General features: G+C 46.4%; 1 protein-coding gene across 5 annotated transcripts in view; it reads left to right on the top strand.

Moving 5' to 3' along the window:
- Window positions 1–14432, top strand: part of taf1 (TAF1 RNA polymerase II, TATA box binding protein (TBP)-associated factor) — a 191159-nt gene that overhangs the window by 156131 nt on the left and 20596 nt on the right. For all 5 annotated transcript variants that reach the window (XM_038776265.1, XM_038776262.1, XM_038776266.1 and 2 more), the window contains 2 exons: window positions 1135–1202; window positions 5366–5482. In XM_038776265.1, the coding sequence (XP_038632193.1) occupies window positions 1135–1202; window positions 5366–5482 (185 nt within the window). The remainder of the gene's footprint in view (window positions 1–1134; window positions 1203–5365; window positions 5483–14432) is intronic.

Below are 14432 nucleotides of genomic sequence, written 5' to 3'. Positions count from 1 at the left end.
TCATCCTCACCCCCCCCCCCCCCCCCCCCGGGAACTCGCCCTCTCGGCCACTCGCGCTCTCCCCCTCCCCGGCACTCCCCCCCCCCCCCCCCCCCCCCCCCCCGGCCCCGGGGTCCATAGCATCGCGTCAATCCCCACCATTCTCCGAGGCAGGCGACGCGATTCACGTCTCGCCGACTCTGGGGGGGGGTCGGAGGACGGTGGGGGTGGGATTCATGCCGACCCTCGGCGATTCTCCGACCCAGCAGGGGGTCGGAGAATCCTGCCCAATACATTTAGTTCCCTCGTCCAAATCATTAATATATAATGTGAACAGTTGTGGCCCGAGCACAGATCCCTGTGGTACTCTACTAGTCACTGCCTGCCAAAAGACCCATTTATTCAAAGCCTTTGCTTCCTGTCTGCTAACCAGCTTTCTATCCATCTCAAGACACTATCGGCAATCCCATGATCTTTAACTTTACATAGCAATCTGCTGTTTGAGACCTTGCCGAAAGCCTTCTGAAAGTCTAAATAAACCATATCCATCGGTTCTCCCTCGTCAGCTCTACTAGTTATATCTTCAAAGAATTCCAGTAGTTTTGTCCAGCATGATTTCCCTTTTGCAAATCCATGTTGACTTTTTCTGATTATACCACTGCTTTCCAAATGCTATGCTATGAAATGCTTGCTAATGGACTTGAGAAACTCCCCTACTACTGATGTTAGGCTAAGTGGTCTATAGTTCCCTGTTTTAACTCTACCTCCCTTTTTGAATAACAGGCATATATTAACTACCCTCTAATCTGGAGGAACCATTCCAGAATCCAAAGAACTTTTGAAAATCAGCACCAATGGAACTACTATTTCTAGGGCCACTTCCTTAAGGACTCTTGGATGAAGATTATCAGGTCATGGAGATTTATCCGCCTTCAATCCCAATAATTCCCCCAAAACCATTTCTCTACTGATTTCCTTCAGGCCCTCACTAAAATGTGTGTGTCTCTGAACTTCTGGTACATTATTCATATCTTCCTTTGTGAAGCCAGAAGCAAAGTACGAATTTAGTTCCTCTTGGGCTTCCAGGAGATAATGGAATGTGTTTGTTTATTTGAGATCCTATTGTTGACATGTCTTTGTTTCTTTCACTTGCAGGTACAGATAGTCTGTACACAAAAACTGGTCAGGAGATCGTGAATGTCTGTCACCAAACTCTGGCTGAGGTAAAAATATTTTTGTGGGCTTTGTATTAAGTCCAAGCTTGTGTTCGTGTGTCCTTGTTTTATTATATACATACAATTGTAAAATATGTCAGGTTAGTCCTCTGCTGGATTTTATTAGAAATCCAAATCTTGTTTGTTGACTCTGTTTTCCTCCTTCTCTGTGATTCTCATTGTGCCCTGGACCGTTCTTTCCTTTTCTATTTTTCCATAAGTGCACTATTAGCAGCCAGAGAACAACTCTGTTGGTTTTTACTGCCCTTTGTACTTCATCCAGAATGAAATTCCTGATATTTGAGTTGCGGCAATTAATGTCAGACTATTCAACAGTAAGGGGCATATTAACTGAGACAGTTTTTTTTTTGCACTGAATATCTACACAAATCAATTTTCCTGGCCTGTAATGTTGGTACTGCACCAGGTACTAAGGAATTTGCTGAGGTAAATTGTTCATTAAATAGGTTCTCCATGAGTGCAAGAGGCTGGATACTTAAAATAAATTTTTATGATTAATCCTGATATGTTAAATAAATCTAGCCGATCCAGCTATATAGATCGGACCGAGGTCAGAGATAAAGTTTTGGTTCAAATGTGAAGTCTACATGTTGATATCTCCTAATCTTAGTCTGTTGATATTTAAGTCTTCATTTTTATTTTAGTGTTCAGAAATATTCAACCTCAACTGATTCAGATTTCATGGGTTATATAATTTCAAAAGTTAAAGTTATTTAAATTTACAGTATGATATGAAATATGTGAAATAAATATACTTTCTGTTCACTAAAGCACCATGGAAGACCATGCAAAGTTTATCCAACACTCAAATTTCCAATCCTGCTGTGCAATTGGAGCTCTCAGCTTCAGACAATTCTTGGGAACTCTTTCCTGGTGATGTGATGATGTAGTGTTTCCCTGCAGACTGTCATGCATGTGTGCAGCTAGTCATGAAGTATTTTACTCTCAAATAGTACTAATTTTAAAATAATGTTTTAGATTAAGACTATGGGCGTAACTACATGTATGAATCCAGTCTTCTTGAGCAAAGTGGAGTGTTTGCTGTTGCTAAATATAAATTCTTCGTAAGTTGATTTGATTTTAGGCGACATGTTGGCGCAGTGGTTAGCACTGTTGCCTCATCGCTGAGGGCCCGGGTTTGATCCCAGCCCCAGGTCACTGTCCGTGTGGAGTTTGCACATCCCCCCTCCCGTGTCTGCGTGGGTGTCACCCCCACAACCCAAAAGATGTGCAATGTAGGCGGATTGACCAGGCTAAGTTTCCCCTTAATTGGAAACAAAATGATTCGGTACTCTATTAGTTGGATGTTAGATTTGTTTGTCACGTGTACCAGGGTACAGTGAAAAGTATTGTTCTGCTTGCAGCTCAGACAGATCATTCCATACATGAAAAGAAAATACATAATAGGGCAAACATAAAATACACAATGTAAATACATAGACACAGGCATTGGGTGAAGCTACAGTAGTGTAGTACTACATGGTAGAGAAGATGTGTGAAGAGATCAGGTCAGTCCGTAAGATGGTTGTTTAGGAGTCTGGTAACAGCAGGGAAGAAGTGTTTTTGAATCTGTTGGTGCCTGATGGAAGAGTGAATAAGCTGGGTGGGAGGGATCTTTGATTATGCTGACCGCTTTCCCAAGGCAGTGGCAGGTGTAGACAGAGTCAATGGATGGGGGACACGTTTGTGTAATGGACTGGACGGTGTTCATATATCTTTGTAGTTTCTTCCGGCCTTGGGCCCAGCAGTTGCCATACCAAGCTATGATGCAGCCAGATAGGTTGCTGTCTATGGTGCACCTGTAAAAGTTGGTCAGAGTCAGGGCAGCACGGTGGCGCAGTGGGTTAGCCCTGCAGCCTCACGGCGCCGATGTCCCAGGTTCAATCCCGGCTCTGGGCCACTGTCTGTGTGGAGTTTGCACATTCTCCCCGTGTTTGTGTGGGTTTCGCCCCCACAACCCAAAGATGTGCAGGCTAGGTGGATTGGCCACGCTAAATTGCCCCTTAACTGGAAAAAATTAATTGGGTACTCTAAATTTATATTTTTAAAAAATTGGTCAGAGTCAATGTGGACATGCAGAATTTCCTTAGTTTCCTGAGGAAGTATAGGTGCTGTGGTGCTTTCTTGGTCGCAGCGTCGACGTGGGTGGACCAGGACAGATTCTTGGTGATGTACACACCTTGGCATTTGAAGCTGTCAACCATCTCCACCTCGGCTCTGTTGATGCACACATGGGTGTGCACAATACTTTGCTTCCTGAAATCAATTACCAGCTCAATAGTTTTACTGACATTGAGGGAGAGATTGTGTTGTTACACCACTCCACCAGGTTATCTTGCTCATGTATTCTGACTCATCGTTGTTCGAGATCCGATCCACTACAGTCGTGTCATCAGCAAACTTGCAGATGGAGTTGGAGCCAAATTTTGCCTCGCAGTCGTGTGTGTATAGGGCACATAGTAGGGGGCTAATTATGCAGCCTTGCGGGGCCCCGGTATTGAGGACTATCGTGGAGGAGGTGTTGTTGCTTATTCTTACTGATTGTGGTCTGTGGGTCAAGAAGTCAAGGCTCCAGTTGCAGAGTGAGGAGCCAACTCCTAGGTTTTGGAGCTTTGATATGAGCTTGGCTGGGATTATAGTGTCTGATGTAGGAGTCCTTGTTGTTGAGATGCCCCAGGGATACGTGTAGGGCCAGGGAGATGGCGTCTGCTGTGGACCTGTTGGGGCAGTATGCTAATTGCAGTGGATCTAGGCATTCTGGGAGTATGAATTTGATGTGTCTCATGACCAACCTCTCGAAGCACTTCATTACGATCGATGTCAAGGCCACCAAACGATAGTCATTGAGGTACGTTGCCTGGTTCACCTTTGGCACTGGTATGATGGTGGTCTCCTTAAAGCAGGTGGGGACCTCGGAACAGAGTAGGGAGAGGTTGAAGATGTCCGCGAACACATCTGCCAGCTAGTCCGCGTAGGATCTAAGTGCATGGCCAGCGACCCCGTCTGGAGCCATTGCCTTCCTAGGGTTCACTTTCAAGAAGCCCGTTCTGACTTCGGAAACTGTGACGGTGGGTATGGGTGTGTCCTGGGCTGCTGGGGCAGTTGACTGCGGTTTGATGGTTTTCTGCTCAAATCAAGCATAGAATGCATTGAGTTCATTGGGGAAGAGTGCGCTGCTGCAAGAGATTCTGCTCGGCTTTGCTTTGTAACCCGTTATGTTGTTTAAGCCTTGCCACAACCAACGAGAGTCAGTAATGCTAGTCTGTGACTCTAGCTTGGTCTGATATTGTCTCTTGGCATCCCTGAGGTCGTACCTTGATTTCCTGTATAGGTCAGGGTCGCCTGACTTGAACCCCTCAGACCTGGCCTTCAGTCAGGAGTCAATCTCCTGATTAAGCCATGGTTTCCAGTTGGGAATGTACGTACGACTTTCTTTGGCACGCAGTCATCTACACATTTGCTGATAAAATGACGAAAGTGGCATACTCGTTTAGGTTGGTCGCTGAGTTCTTAAATATGGACCAGTTTATTGACTCCAAGCAGTCGCGTAGGAGCTCCTTGTTGCCTCGGACCAGCACTGCACTGATTTTTGTGTAGGAGTGGTCGAGAGTGTTGTTGCCCCTGGTGGGACAGGAGATGTGTTGGTAAAATTTTGGCAGTACACTCTTGAGGTTGGCCTTGTTGAAGTCTCCAGCCATGATGAACAAGGCGTTCTGTTTCATTGTTATTGATAACTGTGTACAATTCGTCTAGCGCTGCCTTCCCTGGGGTGGGATGTAGACTGATGTGATAATGGCTGTAGTGAACTCACGTGGAAGGTAGTACGGGCAGCACTTCACGGTCAGGTATTCCAAGTCTGGGGAAGAGTAGGGCGCCAGGGTCACCACATCCGAGCACCACAAGGAATTGATGAGGCAAACCCCTCCACTCTTTGCTTGATGACGGCGTGCAGTCCATCCGGTGTATTGAGAAGCCGTCAGATTGTATGGCACAGTCCGGTGAGGCAGGAGTAGTGAGCCATGTTTCTGTGTAACAGAGCACACAGCAGTCCCTTACTTCCAACTGAGAGGTAGGTCTAGTGTTAAGTTCGTCCAGCTTGTTTTTGATATTTAAAAAAATTTGATTTGATTTTCCCTTTTTTTTTGAAATAGTATGATGAGCATTTGACTCAACTGGAAAAAGATATTGCATCTGCCAAGGAGGCTGCTCTTGATGCTGCAGAGTTTGACAGTCTTGATCCCCTGACTCCAGGGCCTCATACTCCTCAGGTTGGTTCTATAGCAAGTTAGTCTTGCATGTACTCGCTTTCCAAGACTAATTCTTACCCTTTCTATAGTCATCTCATCGGTCAAAATGTTTCTCTACATTATTTTAGTTTTATTATTGTCGTCTTCACTGCAAAGCAAAAATTGTGAATATTCTGATTCTTCAGTGTTCCTCTAGGGCCTTACACTTGTCAGTTTATCTCATTTTGTAATTATGAATTTCAGTGAAATCATTATCACATCAAGCATGAAACTGTGGATTCCTTCATTGAGATTCTTATAATTTTTAAAGTACCACAGTACTTTAATCAGTACTAAACTGGGATAAAACTGTGAAAATGTTGGAAATCTTTAGGTTAGGTTGCATTTGTGCAGGGAGAACAGAGTTCATGTTTCACCTTTTCCCTTTCATCAAATGGAACTGATTATTCTTAATGAAAAAATAGGCAGGATAAACTGTTGAACAGAGTTGACTGTGCCCGTCCTCTTTTTTTGCTGTGCTGTTCAGCTGTTTGCCAAAATAAAAGGCATTCATCATAGAGTGGGTGTTGCTACGCCCGCAAGTAATGCTGGTGAATGGAGGTGAGGTGGTGGAGGAGGCCGCGAGAGGTGGCCAGATTTTTTTTGGGGTGGGGGATGGAGGGATGGATAGAAGGGGAAAAAGGAGTTTGCGACATGGCAGAGTTGGAGACTGAGCGTGGTCATGGGCGGAGAGGAGGCCATCTTGGATGGGCCTGGTTCAGGGCAGTATTATGATGTGGTAGGCATCACAGAGACATGGCTGCAGGGGGTTCAGGACTGGCAGTTAAACATCCAAGGATATACAACCTATCGAAAAGACAGGGAGGTGGGCCGAGGGGGTGGGGTTGCCTTGTTAGTTAAGAACAAAATTAAATCTATGGCACTAAACGACATAGGGTCGGATGATGTGGAGTCTGTGTGGGTAGAATTGAGGAACCACAAAGGCAAAAAAACCATAATGGGAGTTATGTACAGACCTCCTAACAGTGGTCAGGACCAGGGGCGCAACATGTACCGGGAAATAGAAAAGGCATGTCAGAAAGGCAAGGTCACGGTGATCATGGGGGACTTCAATATGCAGGTGGATTGGGTAAATAACGTAGCCAGTGGATCCAAAGAAAAGGAATTCATGGAATGCTTACAAGATGGCTTTTTGGAACAGCTTGTCATGGAGCCCACAAGGGAGCAGGCTATTCTGGACCTAGTGCTATGTAATGAACCAGACTTTATAAAAGATCTTAAAGTAAGGGAACACTTAGGAAGCAGCGATCATAATATGGTTGAGTTCAGTCTGCAGTTTGAAAGAGAGAAGGCAAAATCGGATGTAATGGTGTTACAGTTAAATAAAGGTAATTACGAGGGCATGAGAGAGGAACTGGCGAAAATCGACTGGAAGCAGACCCTAGTGGGGAAGACAGTAGAGCAAAAATGGCAGGAGTTTGTATGCATAATTGAGGACACTGTACAGAGGTTCATCCCCAAGAAAAGAAAGATTATCCGGGGAGGGATTAGACAGCCATGGCTGACAAAGGAGGTCAGGAAATGTATCAAAGAAAAAGAGAGATCCTATAAAGTGGCCAAAAGCACTGGGAAATCAGAAGATTGGGAAGGCTACAAAAACAAACAGAAGTTAACAAAGAGACAAATAAGGAAGGAGAGGATCAAATATGAAGGCAGGCTAGCCAGTAATATAAGAAATGATAGTAAAAGTTTCTTTCAATACATAAGAAACAAACGACAGGCCAAAGTAGACATTGGGCCAATTCAAACTGATTCCGGAAGGCTAGTGATGGGAGACGAGGAAATGGCTGGAGAACTTAATAAGTACTTTGCGTCTGTCTTCACAGTGGAAGACATGAGTAATATCCCAAAAATTATAGAGGGTCAGGGGGCTGAGTTGAGTATGGTTGCCATTACAAAAGAGATGGTGCGAAAAAAGCTAAAAGGTCTTAAAATTGACAAATCTCCTGGCCCCGATGGGCTACACCCTAGAGTTCTGAGAGAGGTGGCTGAAGAAATAGCGGAAGCGTTGGTTGAGATCTTTCAAAAATCACTGGAGTCAGGGAAAGTCCCGGACGATTGGAAGATCGCTGTTGTAACCCCCTTGTTCAAGAAAGGATCAAGACAAAAGATGGAAAATTATAGGCCAATTAGTCTAACCTCGGTTGTTGGTAAAATTCTAGAATCGATCGTTAAGGATGAGATTTCTAAATTCTTGGAAGAGCAGGGTCGGATTAGAACAAGTCAACATGGATTTAGTAAGGGGAGGTCGTGCCTGACGAACCTGTTAGAATTCTTTGAGGAGGTGACAAGTAGGTTAGACCAGGGAAACCCAGTGGATGTGGTCTATCTGGATTTCCAAAAGGCCTTTGATAAGGTGCCACACAGGAGGCTGCTGAGTAAGGTGAGGGCCCATGGTGTTCGAGGTGAGCTACTGGCATGGGTTGAGGATTGGCTGTCTGACAGAAGGCAGAGAGTTGGGATAAAAGGTTCTTTTTCGGAATGGCAGCCGGTGACCAGCGGTGTCCCACAGGGTTCAGTGTTGGGGCCGCAGCTGTTCACCATATATATTAATGATCTGGATGAAGGGACTGGGGGCATTCTAGCGAAGTTTGCCGATGATACGAAGTTAGGTGGTCAGCCAGGTAGTGCTGAGGAAGTGGGGAGGCTGCAGAAGGATCTAGACAGTTTGGGAGAGTGGTGCAGGAAATGGCTGATGCAATTCAACGTGAGAAAATGTGAGGTCTTGCACTTTGGAAAAAAGAATCCAAGCATAGACTACTTTCTAAACGGTGAGAAAATTCATAATGCCAAAGTACAAAGGGATCTGGGAGTGCTAGTCGAGGATTCCCTAAAGGTAAACATGCAGGTTGAATCTGTGATTAAGAAAGCGAATGCAATGTTGTCATTTATCTCAAGAGGGTTGGAATATAAAAGCAGCGATGTGCTACTGAGCCTTTATAAGGCTCTGGTTAGGCCCCATTTGGAGTACTGTGTCCAGTTTTGGACCCCACATCTCAGGAAGGACATACTGGCACTGGAGCGTGTCCAGCGGAGATTCACACGGATGATCCCTGGAATGGCGGGTCTAACATATGATGAACGGCTGAGGATCCTGGGATTGTATTCATTGGAGTTTAGAAGGTTAAGGGGAGATCTAATAGAAACTTACAAGATAATACATGGCTTAGAAAGGGTGGACGCAAAGAAACTGTTTCCGTTAGGCGAGGAGACGAGGACCCGTGGGCACAGCCTTAGAATTAGAGGGGGTAAATTCAGAACAGAAATGCGGAGACATTTCTTCAGCCAGAGAGTGGTGGGCCTGTGGAATTCATTGCCGCGGAGTGCAGTGGAGGCCGGGACGCTAAATGGCTTCAAGGCAGAGATAGATAAATTCTTGATGTCGCGAGGAATTAAGGGCTACGGGGAGAATGCTGGTAGGTGGAGTTGAAATGCCCATCAGCCATGATTGAATGGCGGAGTGGACTCGATGGGCCGAATGGCCTTACTTCCACTCCTATGTCTTATGGTCTTATAGTATTGAGTGAGGTGGAACTGTTGGGGGATGATGGCAGATGGTAGAGGGGAATGGAAGCGTAAGCCTCTGGTAAGAATTGTGACATCGATTAAATGACCCGGTTCAGAGGTCCCGGGTTTTTGGCACACCTGAGGAGTTTGAAAGTGAAGGTCATTTTTCAACAAGAGTCGCACCTCCGGGTGAAGGATCATGTTAGGTTGTGGAAGGGATGGGTGGGACAAGTATTTCAATTGGTGTTTGAATCAAACCGCGGGGAGTGGCCATTTTGTTGAACAAAAGGACGGGGTTTGTGAGTGCCTGCAATGTGTGGGATCCGGGGGGAAGATATGTAAGAATGAGTGGTGTGCTGGAGGGGACGCCAGTGGTGCTAGTCAACATATCTGCGCCCGGGGGCGGCACAGTGGTTAGCATTGCTGCCCATGGCGCTGAGGCGTTCGAATCCTGGCCCTGGATCACTGTCCGTGTGGAGTTTGCACATTCTCCCAATGTCTGCGTGGGTTTCACCCCCACAACCCAAAGATGTACAAGGTAGGTGGATTGTCCATACTAAATTGCGCCTTAATTGGAAAGTAATAATTGGGTACTCTAAATTTATTTTAAAAAAAGAAAAAAAACATAAATGCATCCAATTGGGACGATGCAGGGTTCGTAAAGGGGTTAGTGGGAGCGATTCCGTACTTGGATATGTACCAACTGATTGTGGGTGGAGATTTTTATTGTGTGATGGAGCCGAAGGTGGACAGGTCAAGCCCCAAGTTAATGGGAAGTTCGAGGATGGTGAAGGAGTTGGGACGGTTTATGGAACGTATGGGATGGTTGATCCGTGGAGGTGGGGGGGGGAGCGGTTTATGTGGGAATTGTGATTTTGGATCATGCGCCGCATTAGCTGGAGGTGAGGCTTAGCTCAAGGCAAGTACAGAGGCTGAGCTGGAGGCTAGATTTGGGTCTTTTGGCAGGTAAGGGGTTTTGTGAAAAGGTGAGGCTCGCGATTTGGGATTATGTGGATATTAATCAGAACGGATGGACGTGAGCTGCCACGTTTCGGGAGGGGTTGAAGGCGGAGTTCGACAGGACATTATCTCATTCAAGGCGCACAGGGATAGGAGAAGGGAGGCGCATGGACTGTTGCTGGATGAGATAGTTGAGGTGGACAGGAGATACTTGGGGGCTTCCACTAAGGAGTTGTTGGCAGAGAGGAAGAGGTTGCAGGGGCTGTTTGATAGGTTGACGATGGGAAAGGATGTGCGGCAGTTATGGAGGACAAGGGGGCACGGTACAAGTACGGCGAGAAGGCGAGACATTTGCTGGCCCACCAGCTGTGGAGGCAGGTGACGTTTAGGGAAATTCTATGGGTGCGGACGGAGAAGGGGGGGTGGTGTCAGAGGCAGGGGGTAAATGAGGTGTTCAGGGGATATTATGCAAAGCTGTATGGGGGCGGGCTGGGTGGCGAGGAAGGGAATATGAGTCATTTTTTGAACTGGTTGGTGTTCCCAATGTTGGAGGAAGAGAAGAGACAGCCGTTGGAGGAAACGACTGAGGCTCAGGGAGGTGATTGATGGTATCAGAGTAATGCAGTCAGGGAGGCCCCGGGACCAGACGGCCTCCCGGTGGAGTTTTCGTAGGCTTTTTTGGTAGAGTTCGCACCACATTTATTGGGGATGTTGGCGAAGGGGGAGTTGTCAGAGCTGCTGACACAGGCGGCGATTACACTAATCACGAAGAAAGAGAAAGATTTGATGGAGTGTAGGTTGTACAGGCCCATTTCGTTGTTGAATACGGATTTGAAAGTACTGGCTAAATTGTTGGTGGAATGGAAGGGAAGGATGTGTGCCAGGAGTGGTCTCTTGAGGATCAAACGGGTTTTGTAAAGGACCCTTAGCTCTCTCTAGCAAAATCAGGAGGCTGTTAAATGTGGTTACGACTCAGTCAGGGGCACAGGTGCCGGAGGTTATAATTTTTATGGATGCGGAGAAGGCCTTCGATCGGTTGGAGTGGTGGTACTTGTTTTAAATTTTGGGTAGGTTTGGGTTTGGCCTGACGTTTGTGGTGTGGGTGTGCTTTTGTATGTATCCCCAGTGGCAAGTGTATGCACAAATGTGATAAGATCACAAAGTTTTAGACTGCACAGGGAAAGACTGCACTGCTGGATAAACTTCAGATCATCCGGGAGGCAGAGGGGGTAATAGAGAAGAGTTGCAGGGAGGTAGCCACACCCAAAGTACAGGACAAGAGTAGCTGGGTTACAGTCAGGGGAAAGAAAACAAACGGGCAGACAGTGCAGGGATCCCTCGTGGCCGTTCCCCCTCAAATGCCTCATTGACTTCTTTGAGGATGTGACGAGACACATTGATGAAGGTCGGGCAGTGGATATGGTGTATATGGTGTATATGGATTTCAGTAAGGCATTTGAGAAGGTTCCCCATGGTAGGCTCATTCAGAAAGTTAGGGGGCATGGGATACAGGGAAATTTGGCTGTCTGGATACAGAATTGGCTGGCCGAAAGAAGACAGCGAGTGGTAGTGGATGGAAAGTATTCCGCCTGGAGGTCGGTGACCAGTGGTGTCCTGCAAGGATCTGTTCTGGGACCTCTGCTCTTTGTGGTTTTTATAAATGACTTGGATGAGGAAGTGGAAAGGTGAGTTAGTAAGTTTGACGATGACACGAAGGTTGGTGGAGTTGTAGATAGTGTTGAAGGGTTGTTGCAGGTCACAACAGGACATTGACAGGATGCAGAGCTGGGCTGAGAAGTGGCAGATGAAGTTCAACCTTGATAAATATGAAGTGATTCATTTTGGAAGGTCGAATTTGAATGCTGAATACAGGGTTAAAGGCAGGATTCTTGGAAGTGTGGAGGAACAGACGAATCTTGGGGTCCACTTACATAGATCCCTCAAAGTTGCCACCCAGGTTGATAGGGTTGTTAAGAAGGCGTATGGTGTGTTGGCTTTCATTAACAGGGGGATTGAGTTTAAAGAGCCGCAAGGTTTTGCTGCAGCTTTATAAAACTCTAGTTAGACCACACTTGGAATATTGTGTCTATTTCTGGTCGCCTCATTATAGGAAGATGTGGATGCTTTGGAGAGGGTACAGAGGAGATTTACCAGGATGCTGCCTGGACTGGAGGGCATGTCTTATGAAGAAAGGTTGAGGGAGCTAGGGCTTTTCTCACTGGAACGAAGAAGGCAGAGAGGTGACTTGATAGAGGTGTACAAGGTGATGAGAGGCATGGATAGAGTGGAGAACCAGAGATTTTTCCCCAGGGTGGAAATGGCTGTCACGAAGGGACATAATTTAAAGGTGATTGGAGGAAGGTACAGGGGAGATGTCAGAGGTAGGTTCTTTACAAAGAGAGTGGTTTGTGCGTGGAATGCACTGCCAGCAGAGGTGGTAGAGTCAGAGTCATTAGGGACATTTAAGCCACTCTTAGACAGGCACATGGACAGCAGTAAATTGAAGGGGTGCAGGTTAGGTTGATCTTAGATTAGGATAGATAATCGGCACAACATCGTGGGCCAAAGGGCCTGTACTGTGCTGTACTGTTCTATGTTCTGAAGGTGGGTTGGCACTACCAAACATTCTGCACTATTATTGGACAGCGAATGTGGAGAACGTGAGGCGATGGTGGGGACGCCATGGGTCAAGATGGAGGAGGAGTCCTGTAAGGGATCCATTCTGAGGACTAGGTTGACGGCTCCGTAGCTATTACGGAGCCCAGTGATGCGGTCTACAGTCAGGGTGTGGAATCAGTTGAGGAGACATTTTAAGTTGGAGGGGATGTCGGTGTTCACGCCATTGTGCGGGAACAACAGGTTCAAGCCAGGTGAGATAGATGGGATGTATGGGAAGTGGAAGGAGGTGGGACAGGCGAGTGTTAAGGACTTGTACTTGGAAGGGAGGTTTGAGGGTCTTGAGTTGCGGGAGAGGTTTGAGTTACCGAAGAGTAGTGAGTTTTGATATATGCAGGTGCGGGGCGTTGCGCAAAAAGATTGGAGGGCTTTTCCCAGGTTGCTGGAGTACACATTAGTGGAGCAACTGCTGCACCCGAATGAGTTGGGGGAGGATAGGATTGGAGAGATAGAGGGTGATTGGGGGAGCAAGGGGAAGCAAATGGTAAGGATCAAGAACAAATGGGCAGAAGAGTTCGGGGGTGGGGGGAATAAACTGGCGATTGTGGCGCGTGACAATGCGGAGGGTGAACTCAACCTCCTTCTGTGCGAGGATGAGCTTGATTCAGTTCAAAGTGGTGCATAGGGTACATATGTCTTGGGCGAGGATGAGTGGGTTCTTCCAGGGAGTGGCCGATGAGTGCGTGAAGTGTGAACGGAGGCCACCAAATCATGCGCACATGTTCTGGGGTTGCGAGAAGTTGGAGAGATACTTGGAGAGTTTGGGACGCTATCTAATGGTGACAGTTTCTGGGGTATTGGAAGTGCCAGGGCTTCTGGAGGGGATGGGGGCCAATGTTGTGGCCTTCGCCTCTCTAATTGGCTGGGAAAGTTGTTGAATTGGAGGTCGGATACACCCGTGGGATGGCGGCCTGGCTAGGACTTTCTCTGGTTGGAGAAGATTAAGTTTGAGTTGAGGGGGTCAGCGAAGGGCTTCGAGATGTGGTGAGGGTTGTTCATGAAGCTGTTTGAGGAATAGTTTGTTGTGGAAGGGGATAAAAAGAGAGAAATTGTACAAACTGTGGACTGTGATTTTGTGGAGTGTTTGTTATTTGTTGCTGTTTTACACGTTTGGAATAAAGTACATTTTTTAAAAAAGGGTTCAACAAAGTTTTCAAGAGGAGGTAAATGCCATCACTTTCCAATGCTAATTGGATGTTATGACCCTATAAATGCTATTGAACTGCATTTAAAATTAAAGTACTATCCCCTACTATGTTTGCAATGCCAGCGAGAAACAGACATATGTTCAACATTCAACACCGGTTTCCTGGCATGAGGCGTTGTCGTAACTTTAAATGGGCAAAACATAGATATGATTTTGAAGATTGTTGTGTTTTGTAATTTGGAATAACACAAGCTGCCACTCGATGCAGTTTTGAGTAAAAGATGCTCCAGACTTTGAAGTGAGTTCAATGTGTTTTATTGACCTATGAGCACAGTTCTCAATGAGTTCGACTCTCTGATAATCTAAATGTAGTAACTCAGTCGAACTGAACCAGCCTTGCTCTGAGCCACGTGCTGGGGTGTGATGCTGAGGATACACCCTGTCTCACTCTGTAGATGTTGGTCTGTGGAAAGAGGCGGGGTGTGAGTGCCTCATCCCTTTTATAGTGAGATACCACCCCTGAGTGTCCTGACTGCTCATTGGTCGTGTCCTATTCTATGTGTTCATTAGCTGCATGTTTGCATATCATGACAAAGATCAAGCACTTTACATATCTGAAAT

This window comes from Scyliorhinus canicula, chromosome 17 (genome assembly GCF_902713615.1).
Source record: "Scyliorhinus canicula chromosome 17, sScyCan1.1, whole genome shotgun sequence".
Taxonomy (NCBI): Eukaryota; Metazoa; Chordata; class Chondrichthyes; order Carcharhiniformes; family Scyliorhinidae; genus Scyliorhinus; species Scyliorhinus canicula.
The sequence above is the reverse complement of the archived record's forward strand: the minus strand, read 5'-3'. Positions and strand labels throughout refer to the sequence as shown.